Genomic DNA, 22,735 nt, shown 5'->3' with positions numbered 1-22,735 from the left:
AGTCAGCGGAGTGGAAATTTTCAATTAATGCATTGTCCTAAAAACTGCTGGTAGAGACCGGTACAGTTATACCAATACTCTGAAAATCGAGTATACAGACTACCAAAAACAGCATCTGTCTTTGGTTGATGATCCCAAATTTTGAGATTTCTTTCTTTCGCTCTTATTCTTTGTTTAGCAACTACTTAGAACGTCTTATGTAAGGATCAACCACAAACACCTTCCCGAGTATTCACCAGTCGCAGAATACAGGCTTCCATAAACAGCGCGCGTCGAGGGAGCAATACCTTGTTACTACAGCATTATTCTCCATTGCTTAGCCCGTTACTTGTGACCACCTACGCATGGCCCGCTGCCAGGGGTAGACATATCATTGGTGCAAACTGGTCGCACGGGGGCCCAAGAGGTGAGAGGTCCACGTCCAGCTCCAAATTAGGTGGAATTGGTGATATATTGAGCCTCAAAGGGCCGTTATCCCACTTCTGGAGCTGGACTTGCACTTGCTCTGCCCCCTGGTGGGCACAGGGAGATATATTAGTTATTGAGGGGGCAGCATTTTTCATATTGTTGCACCAGTGTCCCTAGTCCTGCTTGTTGCCTGCTTTGGCGGCAGTTTTAGCGACTGCCCGTGCTCAGCTGTTCTCCGTTAGCAAGGGCCGCAGTACATTCCTATTCACTTTCTGCCACGGATGCTTTTCTTCGGGGGGAGATTGATTCTGCCGCTCCGCACTGTGCCGGCGCTGACATGTATTTATGCATCCTCTCTGCCACGTTTCCCTCTACGGTCATTCGGCATCCACAGATCGAGGCCCTCAGCTCATAAGAACAGCTTGACATAACATCCCATGGCTGGAAACGAGTCCCCGCCATGTGCCGCTTTGAAGATCGTCCTCTCTGTCTGGCTCTTCAGATGTCTTGACAAAGCACGGCCCCTCACTGGAATGGCGGCGCTCGGCTGTTAAAAGCCCTGCGGCAGGAGAAGGCCCCGCAAATACATTGTGTCACCGCCGAATGTCTCAAGACTAGCTCGGGGGGTGAGATGGAGCTGAACTTCAAACTCAAAAAATGAAAAGCCTCGTCTGGTCTGTGCAGAAGAGCCGGCGCGAGGCGAGGGACCTGCTGGAGCGCTCTCCGCACGACCACGACTGCCGATGGAAATAAACAGTAAAAAGTGACAAAACAAAGGGAAGGAAAGTTGGTGCCATGGGGATCTGTGAAATTAGAGATTTTTGGGGCTTGGAAAGAAAAATGTTCAAAAAAAAGAGGGGAGGAAACACTGAGGTGTGCGACAGAGGGCGAGCAGAACAATAAAAAAGACTGTCACATTAGGATCTGTTCATACCGCCATTGTGAGCCTCGATCACAGTCATATAACCGCCATCTAGAGATACAAAACCACGGCAGAACCTAATATAAGCTAATCATGTAATTGATGCACCATCAGAAAGAAGATCAGACACCGAGTCATGGCTGAACCTAAAGCCAAAAGTGTGAACGGAGTCGCAGAATCGAATAATCATCAACACGAAATAATATCACTAATATAATAGTATCCTCAATCATCAATTACATCATCAAATATCATCAGTCGTCAATTATCATCCTCAATGATCTTCTTAATTAATAACCATAATCAAATATTGCACTCAATGACAATAATCAACATCAAATATCATCAATAATCAGCTATCATAAAAAAATAAACATCATCAACCATCAATTACAGCATCAAATATCATCAGTCAGTAATTACCATCATCAATTATCATCATCAATGATCTTCTTACTCAATAACCTTAATGATTACACTCAATGAACATCAAATATCATCAATAAATCAACTATCATAACAAAGCATAATAAACATCATCATCAATCATCAATTACAATAATCTGTTATCGTCGTTAGTCATCAAAATCAATCATCTATTATCAGCCTCAATCATCTTTACAATCATTAACAATAATCAATGAATACACTCAATGATCATCATCAATTATTATCAACCATCAATTATATCGTCAAATATCCTCAGTCATCAACCAACATAAGCAATAATCATCTTCTTAATCAATAACCATAATCCGTTATTACAGTCAATGATCATCAACTATCAATCATCAATTACAGCTTCACATATCCTCAGTCATCAATTGCAATAATCAGTTATCATCTTCAGTCATTAAAATCAATTATCATCATAATCAATAACTATAATCAATGATTATCCTCAATCTTCGTGATCAACCATTAATTATATTATCAAATATCCTCAGTCCATCATCAATCAAAGTCGATCACCATCATCATCAATTATCATCATAATCAATAACTATAATAAATGATTACACTCAATGATCATCAGATATTCTTCATAAATTACAATAATCAGTTATCGTCTTCAATAACCAAAATCAATGATTACCATTCAGTTATCGTCTTCAATAACCAAAATCAATGATTACCATCATGAGATATCATCAATCATCAACTACCATAATTAATCATGATCCTTAATCAACACCATCAATTATCATCCTCAATCATCTTCCTGGTTGTGATGTGGGATATGGTATGTGGGCATCAGTTTCTCTGTATTAATAGTTCACTGATTTTCATGGTGTTCTCTTGTAGGATGAGTTGTTATTTGCTAATTGATGCATGGCTGTTGTTGCCATCCGATAACGAGAAAGGAAAGACGCGCCCTCTCGCAGGGTAGGTGCAGACTGAACGTGGAATTAATCCACTGACTGTGACCCTAAGGTGAAAACTGTCGCACTCAAAGACTTGTATGATTTGCAGAAAGAGGTACCTACCTTATGAAATAATTTGCACTGCGGTGAAACAATTTTTTCTATATCTTGTGTTCAAAATAAACTTCTTTCTGCAAATCATACAAGACTTTGAGTGCGACTGTTTTCCCTTTCGGTTGCCATCTGATATCACCCCCCCCCAAAATACTTTATTGTTTGCTAATATACTAATGACATATTGACCTAGCTTGTTGAAACAATGAGCCCCTGCGACCTTTCCCCTTGATATGTGAATGAGGAGGGGGACTTTTAAAATATCAGGGAGGTGAGACACAGATAATGTGTGGAACTATGATGTGACCACAGCACCTCAGAGGGAAAGAAGAGTATATGGACTGTTATCCTCTGTCTGCTGGATTGTTGGACTCTCATGTCCCAGGGCTTTATCCTGTTACTTAATTGCATTCAGGTTCTGGACTATCTTATTCTTTGTGTGGTGGATTGTATATGGACATTTCGTATTTTTGCCTAAATAAAGGTCTTGGAATTGTTCACTCTTCCTTTGCTCTGTTGATTGTGTGATACCGGAGAAGGTCCCCGGGACAATAATCAATTATTATCATCAGATAATGATCCTCAATCAACATCCCCGACCACTACTAAATCAACTATCATCAATCATTATCAATTACCATACTCACTTATCATCCTTAGTCAATTACCATAATCAATCATTGTCCATAATAACCAACAATTAATAAACTATCATCCTCGGTCATCATCATCATCATCATGATCTTCAATCATTATCAATTACCAAAAACAATATCCTCACTCATCAATCATCATCATTATCAATCACAATTATCATCCTCAATCAACAATTCCCATCACCCATGATCCAACATCCTCATCATTCATCGTTATCACACTACATAATCAATCACCATCAATGACCTTCCTGCATTCATATTAATTGATGACGACGATTGACAATGAATACGAATTCTAATGATAATTACGGCTGTGTTCACACGCTGCGGCCGCGGTGCGATTTTTGGGAAAGTGAAAAAAAAGGACGTCTAAATGAGGCCTAATAAATCATCAATCAATTACTGTCATCATAAGCATTCAATTCTCTCTTCAATCATCATAATCATATTAATTAGCATCAATTTATCATTCTTATTATTGTTATTGATTCTCAATAATCTCATTGTTCCTAATCGATATCATCAATGTATCATCGATATCATAATAACCATGAGGACAGTGAGTAATTAGTCATCATCCTCCAACATCTCCATCATCATCATTACTATTATAATAATATACGGCAGCACATTATGGCCCCCACTTCCTATGAGCTTATTTATAGTAGTGGTGTCTTTTTTTTAGGGAGTGGGGTCTCTTGGACCCATAAGCTGTTAGAATGGAACCCTGTAACTACTTTTTATCATCCGCCCTACAAAAAAACAATGAAAAATCATCCAGAACAGACGCTTTATAAAAAGTTGTGCGCAATTCCATTAATGACCACAAGATGGCAGTGTCTTTCATGTGATCATCGATCGACGGCGGTGGAATATTCTTGCCGCCATAGATGTCAACTCCAGGTTCTTGCCCCTCATGTTGGGATTCTTTAACCCCCCCCCCCCCCAAGCAGGCAGTGTTTTGCAGCATTACCAGAAATGAATTTCTATCTCTGTATTATTTCTGTTTTCAGATCTGATCGCCAAACTGTTGTGAAAACTACAACTCTCAGCATCTATATCATGGAATCATGGGGGTCGTATTTTCGTAGTGGCCGCAGAGCCTCACCAATCTATAAATTCAGTATTTTTTTTTTTCTTTTTTTTTCAAGGGTGACCCATCATGGCGTCCGGCCGGGACCAAGACAATGAACAAGTGGTCCCTGAGAAAGGCGACGAGGATGATGATGTTTTGGCCGTCCAAGCCCGATACCTTCGCAGTCCGTCCCCCAGCAAGTGAGTAACAGACAGCTGTTCATTTCTGAAGAGGAGATTTAAAAAAATTTAGAAGTAAAAAAAAAAGTTTATAAAAAAAGTTTTTTTAAAAGTAAAAAACTACTAATTTTTGTCGCGTTGTCTGAGACCCAGAACTTTTCATCTTTCCGCTGATGGAGCTGTGAGAACACTTGTTCTTTACATGGCGAGCTGCAGTTTTTCTGGACACCATTCGGAGATACATACGATTATACTTTCATGCAGAATTTTTTTTTTTCATTGCTTTTATTTATATTGTGAGGCGTGAGTCAGTGTTTTCTTTCTATTGTCTTAAAGAAATTTCATTTTTTTTAATTAAACTTTTTAATTTATTTTTAGAATGGGAGGTAAAATACTAAAATACTGAGGTAAATCCCGTAGTCCCATGCCCATATACCTATCATACATATATATGGGCACGGGACTATGGGATGGCGGATGTGTGATGGGTATATGGGCACGGGACTATGGGATGGCGGATGTGTGATGGGTATATGGGCACGGGACTATGGGATGGCGGATGTGTGATGGGTATATGGGCACGGGACTATGGGATGAAGGATATGTATGATGGGTATATGGGCACGGGACTATGGGATGAAGGATGTGTATGATGGGTATATGGGCACGGGACTATGGGATGGCGGATGTGTGATGGGTATATGGGCACGGGACTATGGGATGGCGGATGTGTGATGGGTATATGGGCACGGGACTATGGGATGGCGGATGTGTGATGGGTATATGGGCACGGGACTATGGGATGGCGGATGTGTGATGGGTATATGGGCACGGGACTATGGGATGGCGGATGTGTGATGGGTATATGGGCACGGGACTATGGGATGGCAGATGTGTGATGGGTATATGGGCACGGGACTATGGGATGGCGGATGTGTGATGGGTATATGGGCACGGGACTATGGGATGGCGGATGTGTGATGGGTATATGGGCACGGGACTATGGGATGAAGGATGTGTGATGGGTATATGGGCACAGGACTATGGGATGGCGGATGTGTGATGGGTATATGGGCACAGGACTATGGGATGGCGGATGTGTGATGGGTATATGGGCACGGGACTATGGGATGGCGGATGTGTGATGGGTATATGGGCACGGGACTATGGGATGGCGGATGTGTGATGGGTATATGGGCACGGGACTATGGGATGAAGGATGTGTATGATGGGTATATGGGCACGGGACTATGGGATGGCGGATGTGTGATGGGTATATGGGCACGGGACTATGGGATGGAGGATATGTATGATGGGTATATGGGCACGGGACTATGGGATGAAGGATGTGTATGATGGGTATATGGGCACGGGACTATGGGATGGCGGATGTGTGATGGGTATATGGGCACGGGACTATGGGATGGAGGATATGTATGATGGGTATATGGGCACGGGACTATGGGATGGAGGATATGTATGATGGGTATATGGGCACGGGACTATGGGATGGCGGATGTGTGATGGGTATATGGGCACGGGACTATGGGATGGCGGATAAGTATGATGGGTATATGGGCACGGGACTATGGGATGAAGGATGTGTATGATGGGTATATGGGCACGGGACTATGGGATGGAGGATGTGTATGATGGGTATATGGGCACGGGACTATGGGATGGAGGATATGTATGACGGGTATATGGGCACGGGACTATGGGATGGAGGATATGTATGATGGGTATATGGGCACGGGACTATGGGATGGAGGATATGTATGATGGGTATATGGGCACGGGACTATGGGATGAAGGATGTGTATGATGGGTATATGGGCACGGGACTATGGGATGGAGGATGTGTATGACGGGTATATGGGCACGGGACTATGGGATGGAGGATATGTATGATGGGTATATGGACACGGGACTATGGGATGGCGGATAAGTATGATGGGTATATGGGCACGGGACTATGGGATGGAGGATGTGTATGATGGGTATATGGGCACGGGACTATGGGATGGAGGATATGTATGATGGGTATATGGACACGGGACTATGGGATGGCGGATAAGTATGATGGGTATATGGGCACGGGACTATGGGATGGAGGATATGTATGATGGGTATATGGGCACGGGACTATGGGATGGAGGATATGTATGATGGGTATATGGGCACGGGACTATGGGATGGAGGATATGTATGATGGGTATATGGGCACGGGACTATGGGATGGAGGATATGTATGATGGGTATATGGGCACGGGACTATGGGATGGAGGATATGTATGATGGGTATATGGACACGGGACTATGGGATGGCGGATAAGTATGATGGGTATATGGGCACGGGACTATGGGATGGAGGATATGTATGATGGGTATATGGGCACAGGACTATAGGATGGCGGATAAGTATGATGGGTATATGGGCACGGGACTATGGGATGGAGGATATGTATGATGGGTATATGGGCACGGGACTATGGGATGGAGGATATGTATGATGGGTATATGGACACGGGACTATGGGATGGCGGATAAGTATGATGGGTATATGGGCACGGGACTATGGGATGGAGGATATGTATGATGGGTATATGGGCACAGGACTATAGGATGGCGGATAAGTATGATGGGTATATGGGCACGGGACTATGGGATGGAGGATATGTATGATGGGTATATGGGCACGGGACTATGGGATATGTATGATGAGTATATGGGCACGGGACTATGGGATGGAGGATATGTATGATGGGTATATGGGCATGGGACTATGGGATGTAGGATATGTATGATGGGTATATGGGCATGGGCCTATGGGATGGAGGATGTATGATGGGTGTATGGGCATGGGACTATGGGATGGAGGATATGTATGATGAGTATATGGGCATGGGACTATGGGATGGCGGATATGTATGATGGTATATGGGCACTGAACTATGGGATGGAGGATATGTATGATGGGTATATGGGCACGGGCCTATGGGATGGAGGATATTTATGACGGGTATATGGGCACCGGACTATGGGATGGAGGATGTATGATGGGTATATGGGCACTGGACTATGGGATGGAGGATATGTATGATGGGTATATGGGCACTGGACTATGGGATGGAGGATATGTATGATGGGTATATGGGCACTGGACTATGGGATGGAAGATATTTATGATGGGTATATGGGCATGGGACTATGGGATGGAGGATATGTATGATGGGTATATGGGCACTGGACTATGGGATGGAGGATATTTATGACGGGTATATGGGCACCGGACTATGGGATGGAGGATGTATGATGGGTATATGGGCACTGGACTATGGGATGGAAGATATGTATGATGGGTATATGGGCATGAGACTATGGGATGGCGGATAAGTATGATGGGTATATGGGCACGGGACTATGGGATGGAGGATATGTATGATGGGTATATGGGCATGGGACTATGGGATGGAGGATATGTACGATAGGTATATGGGCATGGGACTATGGGATGGAGGATATGTATGACGGGTATATGGGCATGGGACTATGGGATGGAGGATATGTATGATGGGTATATGGGCATGGGACTATGGGATGGAGGATATGTATGATGGGTATATGGGCACGGGACTATGGGATGGAGGATATGTATGATGGGTATATGGGCATGGGACTATGGGATGGAGGATATGTATGATGGGTATATGGGCATGGGACTATGGGATGGCGGATAAGTATGATGGGTGTATGGTGGGCAGGGGACTATGGGATGGAGGATATGTATGATGGATATATGGGCATGGGACTATGGGATGGCGGATAAGTATGATGGGTATATGGGCATGGGACTATGGGATGGAGGATATGTATCATGGGTGTATGGACACGGGACTATGGGATGGAGAATATGTATGATGGGTATATGGGCATGGGACTATGGGATGGAGGATGTATGATGGGTGTATGGACACGGGACTATGGGATGGAGGATATGTATGATGGGTATATGGGCATGGGACTATGGGATGGCGGATAAGTATGATGGGTATAGGGGCACGGGACTATGGGATGGAGGATATGTATGATGGGTATATGGGCATGGGACTATGGAATGGAGGATATGTATGATGGGTATATGGGCACGGGACTATGGGATGGAGGATATGTATGATGGGTATATGGGCATGAGACTATGGGATGGCGGATTAGTATGATGGGTATATGGGCACGGGACTATGGGATGGAGGATATGTATGATGGGTATATGGGCATGGGATTATGGGATGGAGGATATGTATGATGGGTATATGGGCACGGGACTATGGGATGGAGAATATGTATGATGGGTATATGGGCACGGGACTATGGGATGGAGGATGTATGATGGGTGTATGGACACGGGACTATGGGATGGCGGATAAGTATGATGGGTATATGGGCACGGGACTATGGGATGGAGGATATGTATGATGGGTATATGGGCATGGTACTATGGGATGGAGGATATGTATGATGAGTATATGGGCACTGGACTATGGGATGGAGGATATGTATGATGGGTATATGGACACAGGACTATAGGATGGCGGATAAGTATGATGGGTATATGGGCACGGGCCTATGGGATGGATGATATGTATGACGGGTATATGGGCACTGGACTATGGGATGGAGGATATGTATGATGGTATATGGGAACTGGACTATGGGATGGAGGATATGTATGATGGGTATATGGGCACGGGACTATGGGATGGAGGATATGTATGATGGGTATATGGGCATGGTACTATGGGATGGAGGATATGTATGATGAGTATATGGGCACTGGACTATGGGATGGATGATATGTATGATGGGTATATGGACACAGGACTATAGGATGGCGGATAAGTATGATGGGTATATGGGCACGGGACTATGGGATGGAGGATATGTATGATGGGTATATGAGCACGGGACTATGGGATGGCGGATAAGTATGATGGGTATATGGGCACGGGACTATGGGATGGAGGATATGTATGATGGGTATATGGGCATGGGACTATGGGATGGAGGATATGTATGATGGGTATATGAGCACGGGACTATGGGATGGAGGATATGTATGATGGGTATATGGGCATGGGACTATGGGATGGCGGATATGTATGATGGTATATGGGCACTGGACTATGGGATGGAGGATATGTATGATGGGTATATGGGCACGGGCCTATGGGATGGAGGATATTTATGACGGGTATATGGGCAGCGGACTATGGGATGGAGGATGTATGATGGGTATATGGGCACTGGACTATGGGATGGAGGATATGTATGATGGGTATATGGGCATGGGACTATGGAATGGAGGATATGTATGATGGGTATATGGGCACTGGACTATGGGATGGAGGATATGTATGATGGGTATATGGGCACGGGACTATGGGATGGAGGATATGTATGATGGGTATATGGGCACTGGACTATGGGATGGAAGATATGTATGATGGGTATATGGGCATGGGACTATGGAATGGAGGATATGTATGATGGGTATATGGGCACTGGACTATGGGATGGAGGATATTTATGACGGGTATATGGGCACCGGACTATGGGATGGAGGATGTATGATGGGTATATGGGCACTGGACTATGGGATGGAAGATATGTATGATGGGTATATGGGCACAGGACTATGGGATGGAGGATATGTATGATGGGTATATGGGCACGGGACTATGGGATGGAGGATATGTATGATGGGTATATGGGCATGGGACTATGGGATGGAGGATATGTATGACGGGTATATGGGCACGGGACTATGGGATGGAGGATATGTATGATGGGTATATGGGCATGGGACTATGGGATGGAGGATATGTATGATGGGTATATGGGCACGGGACTATGGGATGGAGGATATGTATGATGGGTATATGGGCATGGGACTATGGGATGGAGGATATGTATTATGGGTATATGGGCACGGGACTATGGGATGGAGGATATGTATGATGGGTATATGGGCACAGGACTATGGGATGGCGGATAAGTATGATGGGTATATGGTGGGCACGGGACTATGGGATGGAGGATATGTATGATGGGTATATTGGCATGGGACTATGGGATGGCGGATAAGTATGATGGGTATATGGGCATGGGACTATGGGATGGAGGATATGTATCATGGGTGTATGGACACGGGACTATGGGATGGAGAATATGTATGATGGGTATATGGGCACGGGACTATGGGATGGAGGATGTATGATGGGTGTATGGACACGGGACTATGGGATGGAGGATATGTATGATGGGTATATGGGCATGGGACTATGGGATGGCGGATAAGTATGATGGGTATATGGGCATGGGACTATGGGATGGAGGATATGTATGATGGGTATATGGGCATGGTACTATGGGATGGCGGATATGTATGATGAGTATATGGGCATGGGACTATGGGATGGCGGATATGTATGATGAGTATATTGGCATGGGACTATGGGATGGCGGATATGTATGATGGTATATGGGCACTGGACTATGGGATGGAGGATATGTATGATGGGTATATGGGCATGGTACTATGGGATGGCGGATATGTATGATGAGTATATGGGCATGGGACTATGGGATGGCGGATATGTATGATGGTATATGGGCACTGGACTATGGGATGGAGGATATGTATGATGGGTATATGAGCACGGGACTATGGGATGGCGGATAAGTATGATGGGTATATGGGCATGGGACTATGGGATGGAGGATATGTATGATGAGTATATGGGCATGGGACTATGGGATGGCGGATATGTATGATGGTATATGGGCACTGGACTATGGGATGGAGGATATGTATGATGGGTATATGGACACGGGACTATGGGATGGAGGATATGTATGATGGGTATATGGGCATGGGACTATGGGATGGCGGATAAGTATGATGGGTATATGGGCATGGGACTATGGGATGGAGGATATGTATGATGGGTATATGGGCATGGTACTATGGGATGGCAGATATGTATGATGAGTATATGGGCATGGGACTATGGGATGGCGGATATGTATGATGAGTATATGGGCATGGGACTATGGGATGGCGGATATGTATGATGGTATATGGGCACTGGACTATGGGATGGAGGATATGTATGATGGGTATATGGGCATGGTACTATGGGATGGCGGATATGTATGATGAGTATATGGGCATGGGACTATGGGATGGCGGATATGTATGATGGTATATGGGCACTGGACTATGGGATGGAGGATATGTATGATGGGTATATGAGCACGGGACTATGGGATGGCGGATAAGTATGATGGGTATATGGGCATGGGACTATGGGATGGAGGATATGTATGATGAGTATATAGGCATGGGACTATGGGATGGCGGATATGTATGATGGTATATGGGCACTGGACTATGGGATGGAGGATATGTATGATGGGTATATGGACACAGGACTATGGGATGGAGGATATGTATGATGGGTATATGGGCACTGGACTATTGGATGGAGGATATGTGTGATGGGTATATGGGCACTGGACTATGGGATGGAAGATATGTATGATGGGTATATGGGCATGGGACTATGGGATGGCGGATAAATAGGATGGGTATATGGGCACGGGACTATGGGATGGAGGATATGTATGATGGGTATATGGGCATGGGACTATGGGATGGCGGATAAGTATGATGGGTATATGGGCACGGGACTATGGGATGTAGGATATGTATGATGGGTATATGGGCACGGGACTATGGGATGGAGGATATGTATGATGGGTGTATGGACACGGAACTATGGGATGGAGGATATGTATGATGGGTATATGGGCATGGGACTATGGGATGGTGGATAAGTATGATGGGTATATGGGCATGGGACTATGGGATGGAGGATATGTGTGATGAGTATATGGGCATGGGACTATGGGATGGCGGATATGTATGATGGGTATATGGGCACTGGACTATGGGATGGAGGATATGTATGATGGGTATATGGACACGGGACTATGGGATGGAGGATATGTATGATGGGTATATGGGCACTGGACTATTGTATGGAGGATATGTATGATGAGTATATGGGCACGGGACTATGGGATGGAGGATATGTATGATGGGTATATGGGCACAGGACTATGGGATGGAGGATGTGTGATGGGTATATGGGCACGGGACTATGGGATGGAGGATAATCATTATAATTTGTTATAACTAACCACATTTAGTTACTATGCCTGGCACCGCCGGGATCTTCAGCTAGTGATTTCTAAATTTCTACATAGGGGGTAGTATAATAGTAGTTATATTCTTGTGCATAGGAGCAGTAGTATAGTAGTTATATTCTTGTACATAGGAGCAGTATTATAGTAGTTATATTCTTGTACATAGGAGCAGTATTATAGTAGTTATATTCTTGTACATAGGAGCAGTATTATAGTAGTTATATTCTTGTACATAGGGGGCTGTATTATAGTAGTTATATTCTTGTACATAGGAGCAGTATTATAGTAGTTATATTCTTGTACATAGGGGGCAGTATTATAGTAGTTATATTCTTGTACATAGGGGCAGTATTATAGTAGTTATATTCTTGTACATAGGGACAGTATTATAGTAGTTATATTCTTGTACAGAGGGGGCAGTATTATAGTAGTTATATCATTGTACATAGGAGCAGTGTTATAGTAGTTATATTCTTGTACATAGGGGCAGTATTATAGTAGTTATATTCTTGTACATAGGAGCAGTATTATAGTAGTTATATTATTGTACATAGGATCAGTGTTATAGTAGTTATATTCTTGTACATAGGGGCAGTATTATAGTAGTTATATTCTTGTACATAGGGACAGTATTATAGTAGTTATATTCTTGTACAGAGGGGGCAGTATTATAGTAGTTATATCATTGTACATAGGAGCAGTGTTATAGTAGTTATATTCTTGTACATAGGGGGCAGTATTATAGTAGTTATATTATTGTACATAGGGACAGTATTATAGTAGTTATATTCTTGTACAGAGGGGGCAGTATTATAGTAGTTATATTTTTGTACATAGGTGCAGTATTATAGTAGTTATATTCTTGTACATAGGTGCAGTATTATAGTAGTTATATTCTTGTACATAGGGGCAGTATTATAGTAGTTATATTCTTGTACATAGGGACAGTATTATAGTAGTTATATTCTTGTACAGAGGGGGCAGTATTATAGTAGTTATATTTTTGTACATAGGTGCAGTATTATAGTAGTTATATTCTTGTACATAGGGGGCAGTATTATAGTAGTTATATTATTGTACATAGGATCAGTGTTATAGTAGTTATATTATTGTACATAGGGGCAGTATTATAGTAGTTATATTCTTGTACATAGGAGCAGTATTATAGTAGTTATATTTTTGTACATAGGTGCAGTATTATAGTAGTTATATTCTTGTACATAGGGGGCAGTATTATAGTAATTATATTCTTGTACATAGGGGCAGTATTATAGTAGTTATATTCTTGTACATAGGAGCAGTATTATAGTAGTTATATTTTTGTATATAGGTGCAGTATTATAGTAGTTATATTCTTGTACATAGGGGGCAGTATTATAGTAGTTATATTCTTGTACATAGGGGGCAGTATTATAGTAATTATATTCTTGTACATAGGGGCAGTATTATAGTAGATATATTCTTGTACATAGGGACAGTATTATAGTAGTTATATTCTTGTACATAGGGGCAGTATTATAGTAGTTATATTCTTGTACATGGGGGGCAGTATTATAGTAGTTATTTTCTTGTACATAGGGGCAGTGTTATAGTAGTTGTGTTCTTGTACATAGGAGCAGTATTATAGTAGTTATATTCTTGTACATAGGAGCAGTATTATAGTAGCTATATTCTTGTACATAGGAGCAGTATTATAGTAGCTATATTCTGGTACATAGGGGCAGTATTATAGTAGTTATATTTTTGTACATAGGGGCAGTGTTATAGTAGTCTTCGGATTGGTATATTTCATGTGAAGTTGTAATCTAGTAGTTATTCCTGATATTTAGGTTTTCATACAAGGTTTACAGTGGTAAAGATAGTGTGAAATGTCGCTCCATAATGTGATAGTATTTTTTATACTTAATACTTAGTGTATGTTATCGGTATTCATTTCTGTCACACCAGGACAGTTTTCGTGGAGTAGATTCCTCTAAGGGTCGGTCACATACAGTAGCACGGCGTGGGGGTGAGATTCTCAGCAGCTCCTGGATTTCATATTAAAACCAAGACAGCTCAATAGGGAATAGGGAGAGATAAGGAAAATGAAAATGGATATCACTGTCTATTCCAGGCAGAGAACCCTTATTCTTGTGGTGTAGCTCCGCAGACCTGAGTTTTTGTTTTCCATTTTTTTGTCCAGCCATAAAGCTTTTCCTTTTCTTGTTTTGAAAAAAAAAAAGTTTTTTTGTTTTTTAAAATGAAGCTTTGATTAAATTTCTTATTTCGAGTTAATGTATTAAAGAGAAAATGTGGCTTAAACATTCTATATGGATTCTGCAGATACTCGGATATTGATTTCATCATTGGAGGTAGACAGGTTTTTTCCTATCCCTGACTCTGTGTTTGCGGCCCTGATTTGTAGGGTTTTCTAGGGCAGGATGTGCATTAGTGATATAGTGCACTCTTGTCTTGGTTTTTTCTTCCTATATTCCAAGAGCTATGTGTTTTATATTTTTTTTCCATTTACATAGCGGTTGGAGGGCTCGTTTTTACAGGACTATTTTTTTAGTTCTGAATAACTTCATTTACTTTACTGCAAAATGCACTGAAAAACGGGGAAAAATTCATGCGAGTGGGAACGAAAAAAACAATTCTTCCAAACCAATATATGTGCTGAAGGGGAGATACGTCACACTGAGGCTATTAGCTTCAGTGACTTGAATCCCAGAAATTTGTTCCAGCATACTATGTGTTGAGAGGGGTTAATCAGCCGTTTTAATGGCGGGGTTTTTGTGTACAACCATATAAACATAGACCCACGGGTGGGAGGTTGTTCGCCTTATCTCCACCCCAGGGTGTGGTCTGGGATTTAACCCCTTTCCAATGTTGGGCGTAATATTATGTCCACGTCGGCGTCACCCTGTTTGGTGTGGGCTCTGGTGCTGAGCCCGCACCTTTCCAGGCATATGACAGCTGATCTATACATCTGACATGTGACCGTAACAGCTGCGGGTGGAATTGAAATCCACTCATGGCTGTTAACTAGTTAAATGTCGCTGTCAGTCTCTGACAGCTGCATTTAACTCGCACTTACCAGAAGCGGAAGCGCGTTGTTAATCTCGCCCATCCGTGACCACATCACATGATCGCGGGTCACCGATGGGTCAGCATGACAACCAGAGGTCTCCAGCAGACCTCTATGGTTGTTATAGCCAGATTATAGCAAGTGAGCATTTCTCCTACACACAAGCGATCTGATCATCACCTGTATGTAGCAGAGGCGATCGAAGTACTGCAGCTTCGAGACTATTGAAGCATGCAAAAAGTTAAAAAAAATTAGACAAAAATTTATCTCTCTGGCATTAACTCAACTCGCCATGTTTGAAAGAAGAGAAATGCTGCCTATGACCCAAAGAACACCATCCCCACTGTCAAGCATGGAGGTGGAAACATTATGTTTTGTGGATGTTTCTCTGCTAAGAGCACAGGACTACTTCACCTCATCAATGGGAGAATGGATGGAGCCATGTACCGTAAAATCCTGAGACACAACCTCCTTCCCTCCGCCAGGACATTAAAAACGGGTCATGGCTGGTTCTTCCAGCAAGACAATGACCCAAAACATACAGCCAAGGCAACAAAGGAGCAGCTGAGAAAGAAGCACATTAAGGTCATGGAGTGGCCTAGCCAGTCTCCAGACCTTAATCCCATAGAAAACTTATGGAGGGAGTATGTGTTTTCATTTTACTATTTTCCATGACCGGTATCTTTTTAATATTCCGTAGCTGAACCTATATGGGTGAATTGTTTTTTCTGTTCTGATCTGACGTTTTCTTAAAACCGAAAAATTCTAGCTTTTTTTTTTCGGTGTTTAACATCAGGTTTAGATTTTTTTTAATTTTATTTTAATAGATCAGAATTTTATGGACACTGTGAAACCAAATATGTTTATTTTTGGGGAGAAAAGGGGGTGATTTAAATTTTTGCATACTTTTTAAACTTTTTTTTATTCTTATATATTATCATTATATTATACAGTATATATGTACATCTATATCAGCTATTATCATTTTTTCTGTCCACTTCTTGTCGCCCTCCTTGCTCCGGAGTCAGTGTTTATTGCCTCCGATTATTGCTCGCTCTCTCTAACACTGATTGCTTCACGTCACGCGGGAATGATCCTGGATCACATAAGTCAGGAGTAAAGGTTACCGCCACTATTATGTCTGCACTGAAGTTTTATTTGAGAAGGTGGAAGATACAGTGGAATCATAAAGCATCGCTGCAGGCAGTGTACTTGATGGGTGGTGTGCTGGGCGCTGCAGAAGGCGCATGCAGCATTAAATCTGTGTTACAGCGCCCCCTGGTGAGTATAAATGGGAAGTGTTGATGCTGATTCTGGCCTTCTTTGCTTATTAGCACTAACTCCCAGTCTGCAGGGTCCAGTACAGCAGAGTATACCTACAGAGGAGGAAAAACATATATTTGAGTTAAAAGCATATTTTACCTACAGGTACAGGCAGGAAAGCAGTACTACAGTACCTGTACCTACTGTACATCATTTACAGGCAGAGACAGGAGATAGTAAACCCCAGTATAGAGACATGTAATCAGTAATATCTCCACTTCCATTATTTACAGTGAGAGATGGGAAGGCAGTACTATCTGTACCTACATCATTTACAGGTAGAGAAAATGAGGCAGTACTTTCTATACCTACATCATTTACAGAGAGAGGCAGTACTATCTGCATGCACATCATTTACAGGCAGAGACATGAAGGCAGTATTATCTGTACCTACATCATTAATGGATAGAGACATGGAGGCAGCACTATCTGTACCTACATCATTTATAGTTAGAGACATGGAGGCAGTACTATTTGTACCTACATCATTTACAGGGAGTGTCAGTACTAACTATATGTACATCATTTACAGGTAGAAACAGGGAGGCAGTACTATCTGTGCTTACATCATTTACAGGTAGAGGCAGGTATGTAGTACTAAATTTACCTACAGGGAGGCAGTAGTATCTGTGCCTATATCATTTACAGGTAGAGACAGAGTGATAGTACTATCTGTACTTACAGTTGTGGCCAAAAGTATTGACACCCCTGCAATTCTGTCAGATAATACTCAGTTTCTTCCTGAAAATGATTGCAAACACAAATTCTTTGGTATTATTATCTTCATTTAATTTGTCTTAAATGAAAAAACACAAAAGAGAATGAAGCAAAAAGCAAAACATTGATCATTTCACACAAAACTCCAAAAATGGGCCAGACAAAAGTATTGGCACCCTCAGCCTTACACTTCACTTGGTTGCACAACCTTTAGCCAAAATAACTGCGACCAACCGCTTCCGGTAACCATCAATGAGTTTCTTACAATGCTCTGCTGGAATTTTAGACCATTCTTCTTTGGCAAACTGCTCCAGGTCCCTGATATTTGAAGGAAGCCTTCTCCAAACTGCCATTTTTAGATCTCTCCACAGGTGTTCTATGGGATTCAGGTCTGGACTCATTGCTGGCCACCTTAGAAGTCTCCAGTGCGTTCTCTCAAACCATTTTCTAGTGCTTTTTGAAGTGTGTTTTGGGTCATTGTCCTGCTGGAAGACCCATGCCCTCTGAGGGAGACCCAGCTTTCTCACACTGGGCCCTACATTATGCTGCAAAATTTGTTGGTAGTCTTCAGACTTCATAATGCCATGCACACGGTCAAGAAGTCCAGTGCCAGAGGCAGCAAAGCAACCCCAAAACATCAGGGAACCTCTGCCATGTTTGACTGTAGGGACCGTGTTTTTTTCTTTGAATGCCTCTTTTTTTCTCTTGTAAACTCTATGTTGATGCATTTGCCCAAAAAGCTCTACTTTTGTCTCATCTGACCAGAGAACATTCTTCCAAAATGTTTTGGGCTTTTTCAGGTAAGTTTTGGCAAACTCCAGCCTGGCTTTTTCATGTCTCGGGGTAAGAAGTGGGGTCTTCCTGGGTCTCCTACCATAGAGTCCCTTTTCATTCAGACGCCGACGGATAGTACGGGTTGACACTGTTGTACCCTCGGACTGCAGGGCAGCTTGAACTTGTTTGGATGTTAGTCGAGGTTCTTTATCCAACATCCGCACAATCTTGCGTTGAAATCTCTTGTCAATTTTTCTTTTCCGTCCACATCTAGGGAGGTTAGCCACAGTGCCATGGGCTTTACACTTCTTGATAACACTGCGCACGGTAGACACAGGAACATTCTGGTCTTTGGAGATGGACTTGTAGCCTTGAGATTGCTCATGCTTCCTCACAATTTGGTTTCTCAAGTCCTCAGACAGTTCTTTGGTCTTCTTTCTTTTCTCCATGCTCAATGTGGTACACACAAGGACACAGGACAGAGGTTGAGTCAACTTTAATCCATGTCAACTGGCTGCAAGTGTGATTTAGTTATTGCCAACACCTGTTAGGTGCCACAGGTAAGTTACAGGTGCTGTTAATTACACAAATTAGAGAAGCATCACATGATTTTTCGAACAGTGCCAATACTTTTGTCCACCCTCTTTTTTATGTTTGGTGTGGAATTATATCCAATTTGGCTTTAGGACAATTCTTTTTGTGTTTTTTCATTTAAGACAAATTAAATGAAGATAATAATACCAAAGAATTTGTGTTTGCAATCATTTTCAGGAAGAAACTGAGTCTTATCTGACAGAATTGCAGGGGTGTTAATACTTTTGGCCACAACTGTACATCATTTACACGTTGCAACATGGAAGCAGTGCTATTTGCGTGTACCTGATTTACATGTTGAGACTGGGAAGCTGCACTCTCTCTGCATGCATAATATACAAGAAGTGACATTGAGGTATATGTATTTAAATGATTGACAGGGAGAAACAGAGAGGCAGTAATATCTGTGCCTGTATCCTTTATAAAGGGAGGCAGTACTATCTGTGCCTGCAAAACATTTATGTAGAGATGGGATGTTGTTACGATCTGTTTTTCTATGGGAATGTTCTTGTTGTAGGCTTTTTGCACCCCCTGAGTAATAAACAATATAGGACCCGCTAGGACTACTACAGATTAAGCCTAAAAGAGATTGATTATCTCTTTAAGAAGCGATTCCGCAGCCGAGTCACATATAGGACTTCTATTTTTGATATAATGACATGAGCGGTGTATGCGAGGAATGAGTGAGTCACTGGCGTCAGTCACTGCGCTATTTTAATGCTGCACCTTCATCACCGAGCTGCAACTTTACCACAACGGGGAAAAGAACAAAGCAATGTGCTCGCGGGCAGATATAGAAATTATGCATGCAAATGTATGCAATATTATTCACGGCAAATGTATTCAAATGAGTGCTGTACATGCAAAAATATGCAACTTAGATATGCAAAAATATACCTAATTAACCTATTTAACTTATGGTGAGTGGATGGGGAAGTGTTTCATATGCAGAAATATGCTGGAAGGGGCATTAGCATATGTATCTGTGTGCACTGATCTGCATATAGAAACATCGGCAGCAGCGTACGGAGAGAGTCCCAATAAAGTGCAGATTCTCCAAACTTCTACTGTTGTTAGGAACGGCGGAACGCACTAAATAAAAATATAAATAAAGTGCGTTCGCTGCTCGGGGTCCACCGTGCAGTAGGTGAAATAACCGCTGCTAAGTGGTGGCAGGAGTAATATGGCGGAATTGCACACAGGGTTAAACTCCACCCAGGTGCGCAGAGCAATCGCACTTAAACTCATGGAGATGCCAAAAAGTACAAAACACAAATAACTGAACCTGTTGTAGTCACAGTACTCAGTAACAAACGCACACACGGTATACGGTCACAGGAGTAGCCCAAGACGGCAGCATTACGTCCGTCTAGACCTACCGTGTGCGCGGCGTTGCAACTGCAAATGCAAAGGAGGCTGCTACTGCAGCGCGGCGTGGACACTGCCGCCAAATGACAAAGGCAAGGCGCAAGCGCAATGTCAGACGCTAGCAGCCGTGCAAGTTGAAGCAGAGGAGCGCTGGCACTAACTCAGTCCCTATTCAAATGCGTAATATCAAAGGGAAGGGGTTTCAAATGAGTCATTCACCAGAATCATACATCCGTTCTCATACACACAGCAGCAAGTATGACTATACTAACGCATGGCGGAACAGCCATGCGCGCCTTTTATAGCAGCCGGGACCTTCCGCAAGCTTCCAGATCTCTGAGATGGACCAATGAGAACTGGAGCGGGACCTGAGCACATGACTCCCGATCTCCAATGGGAGATCGTCCCATGAGCATGCCCAGTAAGGGTATGTGCACACGCTGCGGATTCTGCTGCGTTTCCGCAGCGTTTTTGGCTCTGCAGAAACGCAGCAGATTTTGCTGCGTTGTACAGTACCTTTATTTCCTATGGAAATAAAAAAAAGCTGTGCACATGCTGCGTTTTTTTCCGCGCGGTTTTGCTGCGGTTTACAATCCGCAGCATGTCAATTGTTTGGTGCAGAAACGCTGCGGTTTTACACCTCATCCATTATGAGGTGTAAAACCGCAGGGCAAAACCGCAGAAAAAACGCAGATAATCCGCAGATAAACTGCAGAAAAACCGCAGCACTTTGTCCTGCGGATTTCCTGCGGTTTTCTCTACAAAATCCGCAGAGACTAAAAACTACGTGTGCACATACCCTTAGAGGACAGAAGGACTTCGCCTCAGGAGAGATTTGCTGCAAGGCAATCTCCTCTGCAGTCTCCTCTGCAGTGGAAAAATAGGAGGAGACTGCAGAATGTGAGGATCTGGATCCTTGCTGAGTAAACGCAGGAATCCGACTCCTAACATTACCCCCCCTCCTAGGGCCCCCCTCCCTGAGCCTTACGATCCACCAACTTGTGCCCGTAAGAGGTATAGGCCTCAGACTCGTCCGCAGGCAAGTCTGATGTCCCGGTAGATGACAGAGAGACCCAGGACGCATGGAAGGTCTCAGGGGTGGCAAGATCGCCAGGTCTGAGAAGGGACCCGTGGGAGACAGCGGGAGCAGGTTAAAGTGGAACGCCACCGTGTGTCGGCGGGCGTCTCCGCTCTTCGCTTAAGGAGGCTATTCCGAGCACAAAAGGCGCAGGCCCGAATATATTTTTTAACATCCCGAGCCCTGTGCGGCCACCAGTAAGACCCTGCCAGGAGTTTTGTGGTCTGCATATAGCCGCAGTGACCACCCCTCCTGGACGTGTGTGCCCAGGCAAGAACCTTCAGCCGAAGGTGGGGAGGAACAAGGGTCTTACCCGGCGGCTCAGAATCTGGCCGTTGCGGGGCACTGTTGTTCTGAGACCCCGCGTGTTGACAAATAAGGCCGCGACTGGAGCCTTATGCCGGACACGCCTGAAGAACGGCGCGAGACACCTCCATGGGCTCTGGCGGTGGAACCTCTGGCTCGGGTAGTTCCAGAGGCTCAAAAAAATTGGGAGCCGGAGTAACCTTCCATTTGGATTGAGCACGCTCCATACCGCGCTCCGAAAAACGAAGGTCAATGCAGGTGGAAATGGCAATCAGCTCTTCCAAACTGGCAGGAACCTCTCTAGTGGAGAGAGCATCTTTAACATGCTCCGCCAAACCTCTCCAAAACACAGGGATGAGAGCTTTATCGGACCACTCCTACTCGGAAGCCAGTGTCCGAAAACGGACGGCATACTGACTAACCGAGAGAGCACCCTGAGTCAAAGCTAGAAGCTGAAGAGAGGTATCGTGTGTGACCTGTGGACCGAGGAAGACCTGCTTAATAGCTGTTAGAAAG

General features: G+C 43.4%; 1 protein-coding gene and 1 long non-coding RNA gene across 3 annotated transcripts in view; one reads left to right on the top strand and one right to left on the bottom strand.

The window, feature by feature from the left end:
* Nucleotides 1-22,735, top strand: part of STYXL2 (serine/threonine/tyrosine interacting like 2) — an 80,931-nt gene that overhangs the window by 3,866 nt on the left and 54,330 nt on the right. Inside the window, exon 2 of the mRNA XM_073577120.1 lies at nucleotides 4,619-4,742. Coding sequence (XP_073433221.1) covers nucleotides 4,630-4,742 — 113 coding nt within the window. The 5' untranslated portion in view covers nucleotides 4,619-4,629. The remainder of the gene's footprint in view (nucleotides 1-4,618; nucleotides 4,743-22,735) is intronic.
* LOC141091503 (uncharacterized) overlaps nucleotides 17,118-22,735 on the bottom strand; it is a 155,309-nt gene continuing 149,691 nt past the window's right edge. The window contains exon 3 of one of the 2 annotated variants that reach the window (XR_012232528.1): nucleotides 17,118-17,435. This is a non-coding gene — a long non-coding RNA (uncharacterized lncRNA). The remainder of the gene's footprint in view (nucleotides 17,436-22,735) is intronic. The other variant, XR_012232527.1, reaches the window with a different exon arrangement.

This window comes from Dendrobates tinctorius, unplaced genomic scaffold (genome assembly GCF_039654945.1).
Source record: "Dendrobates tinctorius isolate UK_male_01 unplaced genomic scaffold, ASM3965494v1 ptg000054l, whole genome shotgun sequence".
NCBI lineage: Eukaryota > Metazoa > Chordata > Amphibia > Anura > Dendrobatidae > Dendrobates > Dendrobates tinctorius.
The sequence above is the reverse complement of the archived record's forward strand: the minus strand, read 5'-3'. Positions and strand labels throughout refer to the sequence as shown.